This window comes from Halichoeres trimaculatus, unplaced genomic scaffold, assembly GCF_033239565.1.
Source record: "Halichoeres trimaculatus isolate MK-OKI-2021-1 unplaced genomic scaffold, fHalTri1.1 fHalTri1_scaffold_7, whole genome shotgun sequence".
Classification (NCBI taxonomy): Eukaryota; Metazoa; Chordata; class Actinopteri; order Labriformes; family Labridae; genus Halichoeres; species Halichoeres trimaculatus.
In genome coordinates this window covers 24,710,911-24,731,450 of record NW_027437185.1, presented here as the reverse complement: position 1 = coordinate 24,731,450, position 20,540 = coordinate 24,710,911, and the positions used below count along the sequence as shown (strand labels likewise).

At 41.8% G+C, this 20,540-nt stretch overlaps 1 protein-coding gene across 3 annotated transcripts in view; it reads left to right on the top strand.

The window, feature by feature from the left end:
* drp2 (dystrophin related protein 2) overlaps positions 1-20,540 on the top strand; it is a 95,032-nt gene that overhangs the window by 14,272 nt on the left and 60,220 nt on the right. For all 3 annotated transcript variants that reach the window (XM_074674061.1, XM_074674060.1, XM_074674058.1), the window contains exon 3: positions 18,626-18,782. In XM_074674061.1, coding sequence (XP_074530162.1) covers positions 18,626-18,782 — 157 coding nt within the window. The remainder of the gene's footprint in view (positions 1-18,625; positions 18,783-20,540) is intronic.

Sequence of the window (20,540 nt, the reverse complement as noted above, 5' to 3'; positions counted from 1 at the left end):
TGGACAGATATCCTGTAGCAGAGCCGACAAAAACAAACTTTGATTCACTTTAATGATGAATAAAACCAGTAGAGAATTAGCAGCTACGTGAATAATTTGATGAAATGCCAAATTGTGTGTGTGTGTGTGTGTGTGTGTGTGTGTGTGTGTGTGTGTGTGTGTGTGTGTGTGTGTGTGTGTGTGTGTGTGTGTGTGTGTGTGTGAGTGAGAGCAGGGCTTGAAATTAAACAAGAGTAAAGCAATGAGGAGAGCAGTGAACTGTGTGTTCAGAGCCATCATTTGGTGCAGAACAACTCAGAGGTGGTCTTTTTGGATTATAACAGTGTCTGTTTGACTAGCAGGAGAAGTTAATGATGTTCTGTGCACACATTGTGCCCAGGCATGCTGCTCATATGGAGCAAATCAAATCTCAAGAGAGCTGAAACAATGGGTTATTAAAGAATAAGCTGCAAGAACAACTAGGTCCCTCCATCAAACATAGATTTTGTATGTAAGCTCTGATAATTATTACATCTGCAACCCAGGATCTGTAGGCATGTCAGGAGAGGACAGGAATGGTATGTTTTGATGAAAACAGGGTGAAGTATATTCAGATCAGCTACGAATTTTATGAGTAATGAATTGGGAAAAAAAACTTTTTATATTTTGTCAACAGTTTGTAATTTTCTAAACATTAATAAAATTGTTTCACTTGTGTGTGTGAATGTCACAATGCTATTAACATCAACAAATCTAAGAAGGCAGCTTAAAATTGCATGGTATTCTAATCCCAAGCCTTTTTTTGGTTAAAAAAAAATTACACGTGTAAGTACGCCCACACACATCGACACAGAGAGAGTGAGTGATGAGAAGTCTAATATTCCATGGAGCCTGGCATTAAAAACAATGTGCTCTCCATTGAGCTAATTGTGCTCACGTCCTGCTGCTGCTTTGCCAACCATGAATTTTTTAAGCAGGGTTCACTTACAGTAGCATGGCCATGTTAGTTTAAATGTACTAGCCTACTGTTGGTTTTATTGCAGTCTCACATTACCAGATCTCTGCACTGTATTTAAGCATTGTGCCAGAATTGCTGGGCTTAACCTTTTGTAATAGTGCACTAAAAAATAATTAAATTTGTTATTTGTATCTCTTTTAACTAAACCCGATTGTCTAGGGCGATGCTGAGCCAAGGTTGGAGTACAGGTTGCCCCTGCAGAATATCTACAGGAGGGAAACATAATAAAGCCAGATGTTGTTTGTGTTTAATGTTGATGAGTTCCATCCATCCATCCATCTTCTTCCGCTTATCCGGGGTCGGGTCGCGGGGGCAGCAGCCTAAGCAGGGAAGCCCAGACTTCCCTCTCCCTAGCCACTTCGGCCAGCTCTTCCGGGGGGATCCCAAGACGTTCCCAGGCCAGCCGAGAGATGTAGTCTCTCCAGCGTGTCCTGGGTCTGCCCCGGGGTCTCCTCCCGGTGGGACGTGCCCTGAACACCTCACCAGGGAGGCGTCCGGGAGGCATCCTCATCAGATGCCCGAGCCACCTCATCTGGCTCCTCTCAACGCGGAGGAGTAGCGGCTCTACTCCGAGCTCCTCCCGGATAGCCGAGCTTCTCACCCTATCTCTAAGGGAGAGCCCGGCCACCCTACGGAGGAAGCTCATTTCGGCCGCTTGTACCCGCGATCTTGTTCTTTCGGTCACTACCCAAAGCTCATGACCATAGGTGAGGGTGGGAACGAAGATCGACCGGTAAACAGAGAGCTTCGCCTTCCGGCTCAGCTCCCTCTTCGCCACAACAGACCTGTGCAGAGTCCGCATTACTGCGGACGCCGCACCGATCCGCCTGCCGATCTCTCGCTCCATCCTTCCCTCACTCGTGAACAAGACCCCGAGATACTTTAACTCCTCCACTTGGGGCAGGATCTCATCCCCGACCCGGAGAGGGCAGTCCACCCTTTTCCGGCTGAGGACCATGGACTCAGATTTGGAGGTGCTGATTCTCATCCCAGCCGCTTCACACTGGGCTGCGAACCGCTCCAGAGAGAGTTGAAGGTCACGGCTTGATGAAGCCAACAGGACCACATCATCTGCAAAAAGCAGTGATCCAATCCTGAGGTCACCAAACTGGACCCCCTCGACACCCTGGCTGCGCCTAGAAATTCTGTCCATAAAAGTTATGAACAGAATCGGTGACAAAGGGCAGCCCTGGCGGAGTCCAACCCTCACTGGAAACGAGTCCGACTTACTGCCAGCAATGCGGACCAAGCTCTGGCACCGGTCGTACAGGGAACGGACGGCTCGTAACAAGCAGCCCGACACCCCATACTCCCGGAGAACCCCCCACAGGACTCCCCGAGGGACACGGTCGAATGCCTTCTCCAAGTCCACAAAACACATGTGGACAGGTTGGGCAAACTCCCATGCACCCTCAAGAACCCTGCTGAGGGTATAGAGCTGGTCCACAGTTCCACGGCCAGGACGAAAACCACATTGCTCCTCCTGAATCCGAGGTTCGACGATCTTACGGACCCTCCTCTCCAGTACCCCCGAATAGACCTTACCAGGGAGGCTGAGGAGTGTGATCCCCCTGTAGTTGGAACACACCCTCCGGTCCCCCTTCTTAAAAAGGGGGACCACCACCCCAGTCTGCCAATCCAGAGGCACTACCCCCGATGTCCACGCGATGTTGCAAAGTCGTGTCAGCCACGACAGACCCACAACATCCAGGGCCTTAAGGAACTCCGGGCGGATCTCATCCACCCCCGGGGCCCTGCCACCGAGGAGCTTTTTAACCACCTCGGCGACTTCGACCCCAGAGATGGACGAGCCCACCCCATCATTCCCAGACCCTGCTTCCTCCAAGGAAGACGTGCCGGTGGGATTGAGGAGGTCTTCGAAGTATTCCTTCCACCGATCCACAACATCCCGAGTCGAGGTCAGCAGCGCACCGTCTCCACTGAGCACAGTGTTTACAGTGCACTGCTTCCCCCTCCTGAGATGCCGGATGGTGGTCCAGAACCTCTTCGAAGCTGTCCGGAAGTCGTTCTCCATGGCCTCACCGAACTCCTCCCATGTCCGGGTTTTTGCCTCAGTGACCGCCGAAGCTGCATTCCGCTTGGCCTGTCGATACCTGTCTGCTGCCTCAGGAGTCCCACACGCCAAAAAGGCGCGATAGGACTCCTTCTTCAGCTGGACGGCATCCCTCACCACTGGTGTCCACCAGCGGGTTCGGGTGTTGCCGCCCCGACAGGCACCAACCACCTTACGGCCACAGCTCCCATCAGCCGCCTCAACAATGGATGCACGGAACAAAGTCCATTCAGACTCAATGTCCCCTACATCCCCCGGAACACAGTTGAAGCTCTCCCGGAGGTGGGAGTTAAAGCTCTCTCTGACGGGAGATTCTGCCAGACGTTCCCAGCAGACCCTCACGATACGTTTGGGTCTACCAGGTCTGACCGGCATCTTCCCCCACCATCGGAGCCAACTCACCACCAGGTGGTGATCGGTTGACAGCTCCGCCCCTCTCTTTACCCGAGTGTCCAAGACATGCGGCCGCAAGTCCGATGACACGACTACAAAGTCGATCATCGAACTGCGACCTAGGGTGTCCTGGTGCCAGGTGCACATATGGACACCCTTATGCTTGAACATGGTGTTCGTTATGGACAACCTGTGACGAGCACAGAAATCCAACAACAAAACACCACTCGGGTTCAGATCGGGGGGGCCGTTCCTTCCAATCACGCCCCTCCAGGTCTCACTGTCATTGCCGACGTGAGCGTTGAAGTCCCCCAGTAGGACGAGGGAATCCCCAGACGGAGCACTCTCAAGCACTCCCTCCAAGGACTCCAGAAAGGGTGGATACTCTGAACTGCTATTTGGACCATAGCCACAAACAACAGTCAGGATCCGTCCCCCCACCCGAAGGCGGAGGGAGGCTACCCTCTCGTCCACCGGAGTGAACTCCAACGTACAGGCACCGAGCCTGGGGGCAACGAGTATCGCCACCCCAGCCCGCCGCCTCTCACCATCGGCAACTCCAGAGTAGAAGAGAGTCCAACCCCTCTCGAGAAGGCTGGATCCAGAGCCCTTGCTGTGCGTTGAGGTGAGGCCGACTATGTCTAGCCGGAACTTCTCAACCTCGCGCACCAGCTCAGGCTCCTTCCCCGCCAGAGAGGTGACGTTCCACGTCCCTAGAGCTAGCTTCTGCAGCCGAGGATCAGACCGCCAAGGTCCCTGCCTTCGGCTGCCGCCCAACTCACACTGCACCCGACCCCTATGGCCCCTCCTGCGGGTGGTGAGTCCACGGGAAGGGGGTCCCACGTTGCCTCTTCGGGCTGTGCCCGGCCGGGCCCCATGGGAACAGGCCCGGCCACCAGGCGCTCGCCATCGAGCCCCACCCCCAGGCCTGGCTCCAGGAGGGGGCCCCGGTGACCCACGTCCGGGCAAGGGAAACGCTGAACCATTGTTTGTACTCATCATAAGGGGTCTGTGTGAGCTACACTTTGTCTGGCCCCTCCCCTAGGACCTGTTTGCCATGGGAGACCCTACCAGGGGCATAAAGCCCCCGACAACTTAGCTCCTAGGATCATTGGGACACGCAAACCCCTCCACCACGATAAGGTGGTAGCTCACTCATGGAGGGGGTTGATGAGTTCATGATCCAAATTTTGACAGAATTTGCCAATTTTTTGGAAATTATGACACCCAGATAAAGGAAAGAAATGGAAACTCTTATATTCACACTTCTATGCACAGGTGTGAGTCAGACAAACATGAGTGTGAATTGGCATTACTTTATCAGTACCAAAGTAAACACCTTAGGGTCAGAGCTTCATTAACCCTCACTATGAACTTTTGTGGCTGAAAATCCAATTTTCACTTACCCAAAAATCACAAAACAGTTGGGTATTGTGAAGTCAAGGAAACATGTACTGCTGGAACAACGAGGGTTCACATTTATTTGTATGCAGCCGTTTTCTGAACCAATCATGTTTTATTCACAAAGCACATTTTCATAAACACTAAAGTTTACCAAAGTGCTACACACTGAGAACATATGGGCCCATAAGAAGACTGTAAATACATAAAAACATGAAACACATCAAAAATACATTGACTCATAAATAAACAAGACAGAAAGTCAGAAACACAGAGTCTATACATCTTTCATGGTGTAGGTCATGGCTTGTTTAAAGTATGAGGTAACTCTATGGTGGCAAATGCACAGATGTAAACAACTAGATGACACATTAATCACATATTTGACTGTCTGTTGAGAGTAGTGCAAAGCAGACCAGGCATCTCGCCATGTTATAGATAACACCATCAATTACTGTTTGTTGTAAGCTCTGAATTAAATCCTATATATATATATATATATATATATATATATATATATATATATATATATATATATATATATATATATATATATATATATATATATATATATATATATATATACATACATATATATATATATATATATATATATATATATATACATACATACATATATATATATATATATATATATATATATATATATATATATATATATATATATATATATATATATATATATATATATACATACATATATATATATATACATACATATATTTATTTATTTATTTAAAAATCTTTTAAATAATGAGTTTTTCTAAAATCAATTTTAACACAGATACTTTTGGTGCTTTTTCATCCTTGAAATATATTACCAACTAACTGGCAAGTTCACTTCATCACCTCCAGGCTCATGGATGCAACATAAAAGTAATTTCCTCCCCATACCTGCTAAATGGTGCTCAGTAGATGAGTTGACTACTGATTACTATGACCACCTGAATATTCATCCTGTGTCCATAAGAAATGCATAAGTAAAAATGCAGCAGTGGTTATGATTCCATCTGTTATCATCATTAGCAACATTTTAAATAATCTATACGAGCACCATCCAAAGGAATTGAACTGTTAGCATTCTATTTCCTCACCCTGTGGCCAAAAAGGGTTTAGTGTCTGTCAGTGCTGCTATAAAGTTAACGTATTCTATAACTGGCTGCTAAATATTTCACTTTTAATGATTCACTCTCAGGTCAGCAGTGGATTAGAAATCAGCAATGCAAAAAAAAAAATGCCTTTCTTTAGCAGCCACCCTCAACATTTCCTCTCTCTGCCTCTTTCTTCTGTATTCATAGAGCTTCCTCACTCTAAACAATGAGGCTTCCTCTATGAACTAATACTAACCATTTCAAACCACAGCAACACTCAAGCTGTTTGTGCCGTGCTAAATTACAGGCTGAAAGCTGTGAAGCAAACTGTGTACATGCTAAAGGTGTGGAAAAAGAAAAACATACAATTAGTCATTATTCATTTCATAACACAGTGCCCCTAGACTCAAACAGAAACGTAAAGCTTTGCTGATCTTTTTGTGAAAATTCAAGTCATATAACTAAAGAGTTAACCAATCAAACAAAGTCGAAGCAAACCTTCTACATAGAGCTAAGAAAAAAAGAACAAGTAATAGAAGAGGTGAAGAGCCTTTTTAAAGAAGAAAAAAAGAGAGGAGAAAAAAGGTCACAAAAGGAGGAGATTATCGCAGCTTTTGTCTCTGCAGATGTTTGTGCTTTGACTGATTAGTGGCCAACAAACTGGTACCATATTTCTTTCAGTGTAGTCTTGGAAATCTCTTCAATAAGTAAACACCCATTTGAGTCTAGTTATATAAATAATTAAAAAACCAATTAGCTCCTTGTCAAGGCTCTCTCTCACAAAGTAAGCTGCCAGTGATGAGTATATTTTCGTACAATCCAAGTTAACTTTCTCTTTTAATCAACTTGCAGCAGCTGCACAAAAAGAGGCAAGCAGGCTTCTGTGTAATGTTAGACAAGAAGAGCCTTATTGTACATCAGGTGCAGAGTGATTTTAGGTGCAGGCTACAGAAACGTTATTATTGTTTACCTAACTCACACATAAAAACGGTTCAGGCCACCTGATAACATGACATTGAAGTATAATTCAGCATCATAAAAAAACAATTTTAACCCTTGTATAATGTTGTCTCACTATGTTAGTCACATCAGTTTAAGAGTTTGGCTATTAAATCAGTTAGTAACACCCCACAGTGCTTTCAAGGGATTCCTCAGTAGAAACAACAAATTAAACACCAGCCTTTGATGTTTGTTTCTGCCCTCCAGGACATCACAATAAAGCATTTTCTGATCCTATGACGTCTTATAGGATGACATTGTTTGTCTGTTCTTGGCAGAATTGAACCGGTCAATTTTAGAAAATAAAAATGTTTCAACAGAGAAACTCAATCGATTAGTTTCAAAAGACTTGAGCTCAAACTGTTATTTGTAGCTGTTTTCGGTGCTATAATTCTGTCACAACACATCACTCCTTGCAACTCACTGACAAAAATATTCCCACTATTGCGTGAGAAAATATTGATATTATTTCAACAAGCCAAACAAAGGCAGGTGCATCTATTGTCACAAATGAAAGCAGAGAGCCCTTGTTCTCTGTCTGCGGGGTGTTTTTATTTCATAACTCGATTTATTACCACCACGAGGGAGGAACTGAATTGGTACAATGATTCTGCACATGCTCCCAAACAAAGATGGTGATAAAAATGCAGATCTGTTTCCCCGTGAACAGAAACACACACTTATTTAAACATGCAGTAAAAGCAATGCTGGTTCAGGGGGAGCATCCACACTTGAACAGAACATGAAAAAAAATCTGGAGGAATGCAATTACAGGTTTATTATCCATACAAACATTTTTGAATGCAGCATTCTGGTTTATAAAGAGGAGGACTGATGTAAATACGATGATCTCAGGGTAGGTCTCATGTTTCTCATTTATCATCCTCTATTATTTTCTGTATATCTTCTTACTCAACCTCCTGCACTACCTTTTCATTTGCTTGCTTTGATAGCTTTCTACATTTATGACGCATATCCAGACCTTGACTGTGTGTTAGTGAACCAAACCCCCCCCCCCCCATCTTCATGTTTGTGTTTGTGTCTGACAGTGCAATTAGCTGTGACAAGATCCACGCACATATTTTCAGACAAGTGAAGAGGGAGGCACACAAAAATAACGTTTCTATAGATTTCTACAGACATTGATGAAATATTCTTGTATTTTTCAGCTCTGAAGAGGTTCTTTGTCTTTAAACTATTTTATAAGTATGAGTAAGATATGAAAAAGTGCATGATTCACTGTGGGCATCAGTGTATGTGGGCTAATTATAACAATGAGTCATCCTGATGCAAAAGAGCTGTTTTTTTTGATCAGAAAATCTAAAAGTCTTATTATTCCTTTATTCTATTCACAGGTCATTATTTTTTTCAGTAGAGTATAAAAACACATAGTGAGGGTATCTTTTAAATTTGCTGTTTTAAAAATGTATGTATTTATTATATTTCTACTAAACTATATTTGAGTATTTTTTTGTGTTTTCATTCAAAGGGACAAACATACAACATTGCCGTTCACAGAGGAACAGATTTTATTGTAGGAGTGTGTTACCCATGGGCAGCTGCTGTAAATCTTCATACATCTACAGCATTTCCATTTGTGGGAAAACAGCCCCAGTGGCTTTTTTTCACTCATCAAATGTGTATCCCACAAATCTCAGTTAGATGGCTGTTTGGAAGCGATGCTTCAGGCAAGACACTAAAACTCTTCTACCATGAGAGGGGTCCCTGAATGCACCAGACAAGACACAGTCTACCCCTACAGTGCAGCGAATCAAAAAGGGAAGCAGAAAGAGGGAGAAACCAGGGAAAAGGCTGGCAAACATGAAAATGCTGTTTGCAGTTTACAGCAATTACTCCACATTATTTATTTATGCTGAAGTTAAAATATTTCAGTTACCTACTGCTGCTCTCTGAGACTGTCAGTACAAGCAACAGCTGTATAATCTGGGCTGCATATATTTTGTGCAAAAACCTAACATCTCCAATGGGTAAAGAAAACAGGGTGTTCAAGGGTTCTTTGCTGACTTTCTGAACTTAACCTGGCATTAGTTTTTTTGCACAGTACTGTTGATGAACTATTTCAGCCATAGACTGTATATACAGTGGACGGCGTGACTCCCCCATTTATCATTGTATGATTTTGAAGCCAAAATACCCCCGTCACAGGTACCACCATTGTAGCAGTTTGCAGCCAGAGTCTGCGCAGTAGAGACGATGAGGGATTCTGGGAGAATCTGGGTGGGGCTGGGTGACAAAAATATTATTATTATTATTTTTCTTTTGAGAGTCTAATCACTTCTTGACTGTACCTCCCGACATATTTTACGATCCCCGAAAAAAATACTTGAGAATGGCATCTGTCAATCATCGTGAAACGTTACGTAAAACCTTGTTTTTAACCTCGTATAACTAATGGAAAGTCAACTTTTCAGAAAAAAGAGGACTTGACAGCCAAATGATATCTTCAAATCACCACAACAATTGGACGTGAGAAACATTTCTACGAGGTATATTGATTTTTTTAAAGTTTGACCACAGCCCATCTGGAATGACTGGAAAGCCAGATTTTTTAACCTATACTGCAGCCAGCCACCAGGAGGAGCAGTTTTTGTGGAGACCTCACGTCGAGCTGAGCAAGTGGACGTCCATTTTTTTTTACAGTCTATGATTTCAGCCTATTATTTGGTTACATATTTGGCTAACCAATGAATTTCTGACAACATGGTTCTCTTGTTCCACTTGCTTTATTTGAAACTGGTCTGACTGGTTTGCAGGTGAACTGATTATTTTCATGTCAAAAACTCTTGAAATTAGTAAAATTAATTTTAGCTCTGGATTCATATTAAAATTTTCTGGTTTGGCAGTAGTCCTTACCCAATTCACAATGTATGTCCAAACAGGGCAGTAGTCTCTTTACTTGATAATTATGATGATGATGATGATGATGATGATGATGATGATGATCATAATGATGATGCTAAACCACAACACATGGCATCCTTAGGTTGAGAGAGTCACGGGACCGACAAACTGACCCAGTGGAAAAATGCACTGAAAGGTCAACACTTCCTGTCACTGTTTTACAGAAAAGAAGCAGAAAATGAAAGAAAAGCTGGTGATAACATTGACAAAACAGTTTGTTTTAATTTGTGCGAGAATCCCTGTGGAGGTAATCCTGCAAAACAAACCCACACAACTCTATGTGTTGTTTAAAACAAGTGTTGGTATTGACTTTTACAACAGTAACTTTTCTCAATTTGACAGAAGTGAAAAATCAAACTTTGCTGCTTGAACAGTTAAAGCTCAGTCAGTCTAAACTCTCAGTTGGAAACCCTTCATTGGCATTGCCCTTCAAAGATGCTTTCCTTACATAATCTTAACATTTTCCTTTGCAGATTGATTATGGGTTTTGGAGTTTGGTATTAAAAGTTTGAAACTTTTTCTCCAAGTGGAAAAAAGTTTTTGTTTTGTTTGAGTGTTTTTCTGCACTTCAGATACTTTTAAAAATCTTTTTCTTCCTGGGGAATTTCAGGGGAACTTATATGAAGGGAAAAAAAACAGTCTCCAAACAGCTATAGTTGCTGTTTTTGGTGGTTGAAGAATAAATATTTCACAGACTATCAGTTAAAATATACCCTCACCTCACTGCAACTCGTTGCAGAGTCAGACCCACTACTTGTGTATTTTGTTGATGTTTTAACTTATCCAATAGGGTTCCCAGATTTCTACGCACTCCAATGCTGCGGTTACACAACCCAGTGCAACCAACACACTTGAAATCCGTACCCTGGAAGCCTGGTCCTACCTCTCTCTCCTCTGTTGAACTCTCCTCTTCAAGCAGCTGTCAAACAAACCTGAACTTCATCCCAACAAACTAGCAGAGCGACAGCGTGACACAGTTAATGTGTTACATCTCCATCTGGTTTCATGTAAGAATATATACTCCATGTGGGATCCCATGAGAGTTATAAAAAATACACTCAGACCTTTGAACTTGCACTCTTTCAACTAAATGTTGTGATGTGGTATCAATGTGGCCTATCACACACCCTTGCACTTTTTGCCAGCTTTCGCAACATGACTGCAATTTAGAGAGAGTGACTGAGGCATAGAGGCAAAGTAAGAAAGAAAAGAGGTAGAGACAGGGCTGTGCTCAAAGCTTCTTTCCACCCTGAGGCAACAAAGTCGCTTGCTCGTCTCTCCTAAAACAGCAGAAACACTGTTCCTATCTCCTCTGCATTAATTAATAATAGCGCGGAGCACTAAGCCTCCCTCTGTAATCTCTGCGAGTGATTGGGGAGTTTGATTTCTATTTGACCACGGTATTTGCTTTGGATGGTAACTGTCAAGAAATGTGAGGCTACAGCAGTTATTAATATGCAAGAGTTTCCTCACCACTTGGTTACACTGCATACAAAACTCAGAGTTTGCTAAACAGGCACAAAATGTAATATTTACACCCACACCTTTGTGCTTAGGGTTCCTATCCACAGCTCAAGGACACATAGATGTTGACATTTGTTTGTTTACATTCACAACAAAGGTTGGTCTCTCTCATTTGAATCCTTAGCTTTAAGCTAATCCAGGGTGCTTGATCTTCGTTGTGACATTACCTGTTATTGTGACAAGAGGTTGCTGTGTTGATCTCATCATGAGTTCCCAGGAGGGATTTGGTGTCTTTCCGGCTTGGAGCTATTCTCTGGCATTTGAACAAATTTATCTGTATGTTGAATGTGTCCCACATGCCAAACAGTATGCCAGCAGCACATTTATGATGGTTGCTGTCATTTCTGCCCAGTCTGTTGCTTGGTATTAAGGACCTGATACAGGAACCAGTCATCACATGGCATTCAAATGTCACAGCTTTAAGGCTTCAAATTGCACGCAGTGTGCAGACCTAAGTCCTGGAGAATAAAACCTTTAGCTTTCTCTCTTTTGGAAGTGAAATGCATCACTAGATGACATTATTTACTGTTGAAAAATAGAAACTAGAAAAGCACTCAGAGAGCGCAGACCTCCACCAAGCATATTGTGATTGTCATGCAACACTTTAGTCCTACTTTAATGTTATACTTCCTTTCAGCAGACTGTCTGCTAAAATTTGGTGTTAGTTGCAGGTTTGTACGATAATTTGTTTTCTGATAGTGTTGAAAATTATGATTACCCAGTACATATTTCATATTCCAGATCTTAGTATCCAGGATATTGCCAGGATCTGGATTGTACTTTTACATTTGTCAGAAATTATTGTGACCTTGTCTTGTATTGTTTTGCAAAGCAATCCAAACATTTACTATGGAGTTATATACACATATGATGAAAACAGCTCTATCTCACAATGATAAAGAATCCTTTTAAAAAACTGGATGCAGATAGTGATCCGGATCACCTCCAAAATTTAATCACTTCTTGAAATTTTCATCAAGATCATTTTGTTACTTTTTGAGTTATGTTGTTCACAGACAAACTCTCCCAAAAACATAACCTCCTTGGCTGAGGTAATAAGGCTGTGAACTGTCATATCTGACACCCACCCCCTCACAGCAGTTACAGGCAGTTAGGCAAGCAACCGTATAAGAATGTCACTCTTGTTGTTGTTGGTCTGAGTCTTATTTACTTTTACAGGTCATCAGGAGTGATCAGTGTTCATTATAGCCTCTGATAACCTGTCACGACTTCTCATAAGAGCCTTAAACACAGATTTGTGAAACCTTGTCACTGAGATAAATTCACATCACAAACAAAAACTAGCCTTGGGCAGTTGATTGTCTCTATTTGCTGTTCTAATCTTGTGTGTTTCTCAGGCAGTAATCATGCCTTTAGCACTTTAAAAGCACCTCTAGCAACATGTCCACCAGTGTGTGTCCACCTCTAACACACACAACACACGTATTAAATGACTTTCTCCCTGAGATTATTCCGTAGGTATTCGAAATAATGACAAACAATTAAAAGATTTATCCATGAATTACTCTTTGAGTAGCCTAAAATTAGATCAGCTGATCTTTAGCAGCAGGATGAAGCAAATCACTGTTACACTTTTGTTTACTCTGAACATGGCCTCTGTTCATTACTTGAAGCCAATTTTATTTACACAGTCCTGCTGCTTTTGAACACACAGTACCACTGCTTCTGACCTGCATTTCACTATAGTCTCAACAAATGCATTTTATGGTAAAATAAACCAAGTAACAACACAAAGAGTAAATGCATATTCATTTGACCTGTGATAATCCAGATGATATCTGATGTGGTTTTGTTCCTCTAATGAGATCTGGTAAACGTCACAACAGATTTGATGTTCTCATCCCTGAGACTGTAAGCCAAACTGTGAGCCTATGGGATTAAATCTGGGACACTAGAAACTGGATTTGAATGATGATATTGAGTTTGAAAAGCATGATCTGAAATTGAATTTTATGTTTTGAAACTGAAACTGTTTTGCACTGAAATTGTATTTAGCCTACTCAAAAATTCAGCTCTCTATATTCCTTAAATTCTAAAATACAGAACTCAATTTCAGCTCAGTGTAGCGTGACCATTACGTCACTGATGTCCATGAGGAAGACAATTTCAAAGAAAGCCTCTTCACATTTTCAAAACCTTCACTTTTTAGCGAAGGTACTTTGTGTCGTCACAACGGTCGAGATTTCGACACGAGGTACCTTTCTTTTTATTAGAGTAATCTGATAAAGCAGCTCCTCCTCTGTGATGTCAGTTAGTCACACAACCGCCACCGAGAGATACACCCACCAAGAGCCGAGTATAAATACAGCTCCCTACTAGCTCTGGCTGACTTGACTGAGTACTGGATGCAGGGACTCTGCTCTGCTGAGCAGCTCGGCTTTACATGGTGCAATAGGAGTTAAAACACTGTAGTTTTAGCAGACGTCATACTACTTGTGAGACTGTGATATTTGCATGCTTGTCTGACATGCACTGTGAACCTGGACCACAATAATGTGGCGGTAATAACATAGTGACGAACTGACGGTAGAGGCGATCTTTAGACTACACTTTCAGCATGATGGATAAAACTGACAGAGAAAAGTGAAGGAGCAGGATGGAGCCCTGTTATAGAAATAGTTTATTGGTGAAGTCTGCCTATATTTCCACCGATAAACTATACATGTTAAGGCACTGGTTTGACTCACCACACTGAAGCATCCTGAGATGATCTGTGTCGAGGTGGATTTTCTTCCTCCTGAGCTGCAGAACCATCCGGTCTGACTCGGGGTCCAATACAAAAGGACGTTTCCTACACTCTGCCATTTTATTAGTGCTATCAATGCCTTACAGTGAAGTTTTGGCAAACAGCAAACTCACTCGGTCTGCCCCATCCAGTATGGCGATTTTGTAAATACTGCCATGCTGCAAAAACCGCCCCCTGGCTCTACCCCCTCCGCCCCTCTGATAGAACTGACCAATCAGAGCACAAAGGGCTGTGACGTTGCGAGGTTACTGGAGGTCATTCTCGGAACGGAGCGTTTCAATGAGATCTTCCGAATGGTCTAAACTGAGGATATTGAGAACGCTATTGTGGGGCAATGAAGGAACTAAATGACTTGTACTGAGGGCAGAAATGCTTTACAGACATCCTAGTCTGGCATAGTGAAAAGGAGAAATAAGCATGATATGTCCCCTTTAAGTAGGTCTAATACAATTTCAAACCAAATAAATTCAGTTTCAAAACATCAAATTTATTTTCAGATGATTCATCATTTTCAAATTCAATATAATAATTAAAATGTAGTTTAGTGGCACAAATCCCAGCTCATGACTCAACCTGGATCTCATGAAAATCACACTCTTTTCAAACAGTCCTTAGATAATAGAGTTGCAAAATCTTTTTTTCTCTTATAGTTGGATCTTCAGCTGTTTAAATGTCAGTGTGTTTTAATACAATCAATGACACAAAAATGGGCAGCTCTCAGCCACATTTTATTAAAAAATACAGTCCAATACGCACTTTTTTCTTAGCATCAACTGGCAAGGAAAATTGTTCACGGCTATATGAAGTAGAATTTATCCGCCAAAGGGACCAAAACAGGGCATAGAAAATGAGTGAAATACTGCATTTATTGAAGAAGTCCAAATAACACCCACACATTAGCGATTTGGGCAAAATGAAGAAATAAATGAAGACAAGAGTTAGCGGCCACACAAAGTAGTATTTAGAAGCTTAAGGGGTTGAAAACAGCTTCAAATGAAAGTCAGAGCTGAGGATTTGAAGCTGTGTTGTGTTTGGACATTCTTTTTCTGATGCAATGTTGCCCAGACATGGTCAATATTTTTCACTTGATTTACTTGGAAAAATAACATGCAACAGGCAACTTTATCTGTGGACTGTTTTGGTGTTTTGGTGCAAAGTATAATTCAAGGATTCTCTGGTTTAAAGGCACCATAGATTTACCCATCCATTAATGTATTTAGAATTGTTATCACAGCTCTTCCACGGTAGAGAAATGCATCAGTCAGCCTCTCATATTGGCAAACCTTTATCCTGGCTCCCCTTCAGCTTAGCAGGGTGAGAGTTGTTCTTGGCAGCGCCCACCATGTGACGACGGTTCCATTACAGCTCAGGCAGTGCTCTATTTGTCTCGCCCTCAGTGTGTGTGTAATGGAAGCAGGAGTGATGGGTGAATGTACCGTGAGGTGTGTGTGTTTGTTTGTGCATGTTTCTCCGTGAGCGTGTGAAACAGAGAGGGGTCGTTTGTGTGGTTTGAAGCATTTGAAATTTCTTTGCAAAAGTGCCAGGGTCGTCTTTTGATGGACAACCTTACTTAGACAGAGCCAAGGCTGGGGCTGGCTCAGATTTGAGTCCAAACATTCAAGCTCTGTCCGTGTCAGTTGTGTTTGTGTGTGTGTGTGTGTGTGTGTGTGTGTATTCACGCCTGTTCTGGAGGAGCTAAAGAAAAAATAGTTCCTCCCTGATTCAATTACCACAACAGGCTGAGCTGGAGGGGCAACAACAGGCTAAGGGGACAGCACGGTCTGCTGGTCTCACACAAGTTTCCTGACTGGGGGTGTAACGGAGAGGGCTATCACTTCTGAAATGTGCACTTACAAGCTTGATTTCACCTTTCCCTCTTTCTCCCTCTTTTAGGTTTAAAGCTTTTCTCATATGCCTTTCCGAAACCAGCATCCCTGAAGTGATATGTAATCCCTCAAGTGTCAGAACTCATCTGTTCCAAATTCACTTTGAAGGAAATGGCTTCACAGTTCTTTTTTCTGCACTAATGCGACACCGCTAATGGCAGCATACTAATGGTTCAGGTCAGGTCATAATAGCTGAGCAATTTCTTTCTCTTTTTGGTGCAACATACAGCTCTTTGCACAGGAATTACCTCTGTATACTTTACACATAATACAGGATGACAATCTGTGTTTTTGGCTGATTTCACCTTCAGCAGAAGTCTCCACATGCAATATCTCTCCCTTTCACCTCAAAAATTGTGAGCTTTTGTGTCGTTTCATGACCTGCAGCCTCTATGAAATCCATTTCATTTGGGGTTGTTAAATCAAACGGTAAGATAAAGTTCAAGTGGGAAGAATCTTATGCAAGAAATGTTCATCTGATATGCCAAGAATTTTCAGTTCAAATGAAGTTGAAAATGTTCAAAATGATAAACTTCTGTAATGCTTGCCTGACTCTCCTTTGGCTTTCATCCGAGTATGAGTTCAGTTACATTTTAGCACTGCGCCCCCTCATTTACAGTCGTCAGCAGTGACTCTCAGTCTGCCTCTTTCCCATTCTGACTCTTTCTTTTGCTCCCACTCATCATCTCTGATGTGACACTGCCGGAAAATTGTGATGTGCAGGAATAATATATTGGAGTGCTGGCTTCTGCTGTGTAATTGAAGTACTGGGACACTTTCCCACTGTCCTCCCCTCAGCTCCCCTCCCTTCCATCTCAGTGCCAGCTGTGCCACTGATACTCAGCAGTGGTTCCCTCAGACGTCTCTCAAGCTGCTGGCAGGTGGCTAGCAAATAAATATTCTGTTATTTCTCCCTGATTCACTCCAGCAAACCTACAGCAGGACTAACCTGTGACTCTGTGTGTCTCACCCTGTCCAAAAAGGACCAAAAGATAGAGTCTCAGCTTCACCTGACAACAAGATGACTTAAAACTGCTGCTCCTGGAAATGCAGGGTTCAGCTTGGATGCACATGCTTCTGAGTGTGCTGTTTTTTTGCTTTGCATCACCACCAGTTGATGATCGATGCTGACTTGCAAATTATTAGCATCACTTATGCTAAGTTGAGTTTGAAAGACCTCGACTTTTAAGTACGATGTGTCTTTGGTATATGGTAAAAAAAAAAAAAAAGCTGGATAAGTCTTTTTCAAACTTTGCTTAGAATAAAAACATTAACATGGTACCCTGTGATATGCAAACTCATTGCTATGAAAGTCTTGCTTAGTCTGTTGTTTTATCAGGACTTTTTGCAGATTTACATTTGTATTGAGTGACTGATGTTTTTATTTCATCACGTTGTTTGGTTTTCAGATGTCACTGTCCAGAGTTTACATGTGTTCTTTTTAACTGGTTTTATTCAATATAATTGTCCACAAAGATGCGAGTAACCTCCATGCCCTGTTACTTGTTACACTTACAATTTTTATGAAAGAAAACAGTTTTTGTTTCAACTCTTTCAAGTAAAAATACAAATTTCAAATATTGCTCTCTGTTAATAAATTATGCCGATCACACCTGTGACAATAGAAACGATTCCAATGGCTCCGTAATTTCTTGTCTTTTAATGTTTTCGTGTTTGTAACTCAGGACTTTGTGCGATTTTAGCAAAGCAGATTACAGTTTTTCCACTTCAGACAAAGAACGTTTTTTTCTATTCTATTCTATTCTATTCTATTCTATTCTATTCTATTCTATTCTATTCTATTCTATTCTATTCAGCTGTCTGAAGCTGACAACACTGACTCATTTTCTATACATTGGAAAAAAAAATCACTTCAGCATTCAAAACCAATGGATGTTTAAAACGTAAAGGTAAACCACAGCTGTCAATACATTTCAAAAAGCAGGACACAAGAAAGTAAAAAAGTGATTTCTCCCCATCTTTCAAAGCAATGCACTGACCTTGGCACAGCCCATGAAGGCTTCAAGATGTCTAAAACTTCACTCAACACATCTACAGATTTATTATGCAGTACTAAACAAAGACAGGAGAGACCATTAACATCAAGAATCAAAAACAATATCTGATTTAGAGAGACATGACTGTTTAAATTCAGTTCCTTTTGTGAATTGCAAAATGTCACTCTTGATGTTTCAGTGTTTTAGGTAATAAGATCAAAATTCACCATGAACGCTAAAAGCTTCAAACATTTGAAATGCTTTGATGAAGTTTTCAGTTCTGAACCAAATACAAAAAAAAATCTTCCTGCACTTAATGGCAGCACCTGCAGCCTAATAAATGGACCACTTTGTCGCACTAACTAAGGCTTTCCCTTCTCTCAAAATTCTTGCTTGTGTTACATTGCTTTGGACAAAAGCGTCTGCTAAATCAAACTGAAAAACTGTTGGGAAACATTTTTGACTGTTGAATATTGTATCTGTTGAAAACTGCAACTGTTGCCTGATTTATGTGTGTTTTTGCATGTGTGTCTGTGTCCACGTGTCCTGGCAGGGTGCGGCTAGAGGCCTTCTCGGACAACAGCGGGAAGCTGCAGCTCTCTCTACAGGAGATCATAGAGTGGCTGACAGCCAAGGACGAGGAACTGTCAGAGCAGCTGCCCATCGGAGGGGATGTTGGGGCTGTGCAGCACCAGAGAGAGTTTCATCAGGTAATGTGGAAAATGATAGACTTCCAGTGCAAACATTAACATCCAGAACAGATATTAATGGGACAGAATCTTGATTCAGGCCGGGATGATATATCTACATGGTATGTCTGTGGATGACAGAGATACATCCAAACAAGAATTATGCAGAAAAATGGAGCCAAGTAGAATCATGCATCTTACATTAAATTCTATAAGGGACAGTATGGATTGCCCTCTCCCTGATGTATCCTCCCACGTGCTTTATGCATGCATGTAGGAGCAGATTGAAAATGGACTTAAATGGTTATGTGCTATAATTTGTGTGATGGCTCTGTCACTGACATAAAGTAGACAGGGCTTGGAGATTCATTGGTTGTGGAGGCAGAGCGCTTTAAATGGATGAATCTTTGTTTTAGGGTACAGTAACAAAATCTGTGGAGCAGAGAAGTATTTGTTTCATGGTCTCTTAGGGCAGGAACAACAGGTGAGAAACAGAGTAGAGCATTTGCAGATAACAGATAGTCCTTGTGGGCAGCTTGTGTAGAAATCACAGATATTGATCAGGCTGAGTTTATTGTCCAGCCTCAGTCAATACTAGATAGTTGAAACTCGCTCTGAGTTCAGCTGTCATTGATACAATTGATGAAGGTGGAGCTTTGTGCACTGTTGTTTGTGTGAGGAACAAAAAAATCTTTTCTTGGAATAAGTGGTTTATTGAATGCTCAACAAACGTTGTTTTTAAGAAACAGGGCAGGGATTGCACAGAGGAGTGACTGAGGCATTATCAGCGCCTGCTGTTTTCTATCATGATGACGCAGAGACCATGAAAGTTGGATTTAGATCTAGACTAGTACCTTTTTGCTATGTTGCACTTTATTTCTTTGTTTGGGTGTAGCTTCCATCAGATATCTGTCTTTGTGAGTTGATTTTAAGAAGCTACCTCTGGGTCTTGCAGGTCCTCGAATGTCCACTTAAGGCTGGCTCAGAAAGCACCATCAAAAGGCCCATCATCGCAGCAAAATCAAATATGTTTACAGCCTGATTCAAAAGACTTTTCTGGTCTGAAGAGGCAATCTGTCTATTGCCACACACTGCATGGTATGAAGTGATAAGTCACTAAAGGCTGAATTTAAAAATGCTCAGAATAATTGCATTATGAGACTGATTTAAAATAGCATGATGTGAAATTGAATTTAATATTTTAAAACTGTTTTTTTTTGCTTTCAAACTGGATTTGAAGGAGTTTTTGCAGATGTGATCAGGGGTCTGGGGAACCTGCAGTCGATTGCTCATCCTCAGGGATCGAAGCGTGTCTCCCTAAGCTGAAATTGAATATTGAATTTTAGGAATAGGGCGTTAAATGTTTAACCAGGTTAGAATTCCATTTCAAAGCAAATATATTCAGCTTTGAAACATCACATTCAATTTCAAATCATGCTATTCAAATTCAGTTGTTTAATGCATTTATTCAAACGGAGCATTTCAACTTCAATATAACGATTCAAATTCAGACATTCACTTTCTTGTGGCACTTATCTCAGCCCATAGTACGAAAGTGGATTTTTATGACTCATTATTCTTAGAGATATTCTTAAGTCTGCAAGTTTTGCATAATTAATGGCATGGCTGACTTGAGTGACAGGAAGGCACACCACAGCTCTAAGTCAGGAAGCTAAAGGTCGGCTTCAACTCCACCTTTCTGCCTCTTCTTATGTCAACCAAAAGTCTCTGAAACCTGATGGATGAAGTCGAAGTGCCTGCGTCTATCATTTGTTCAGT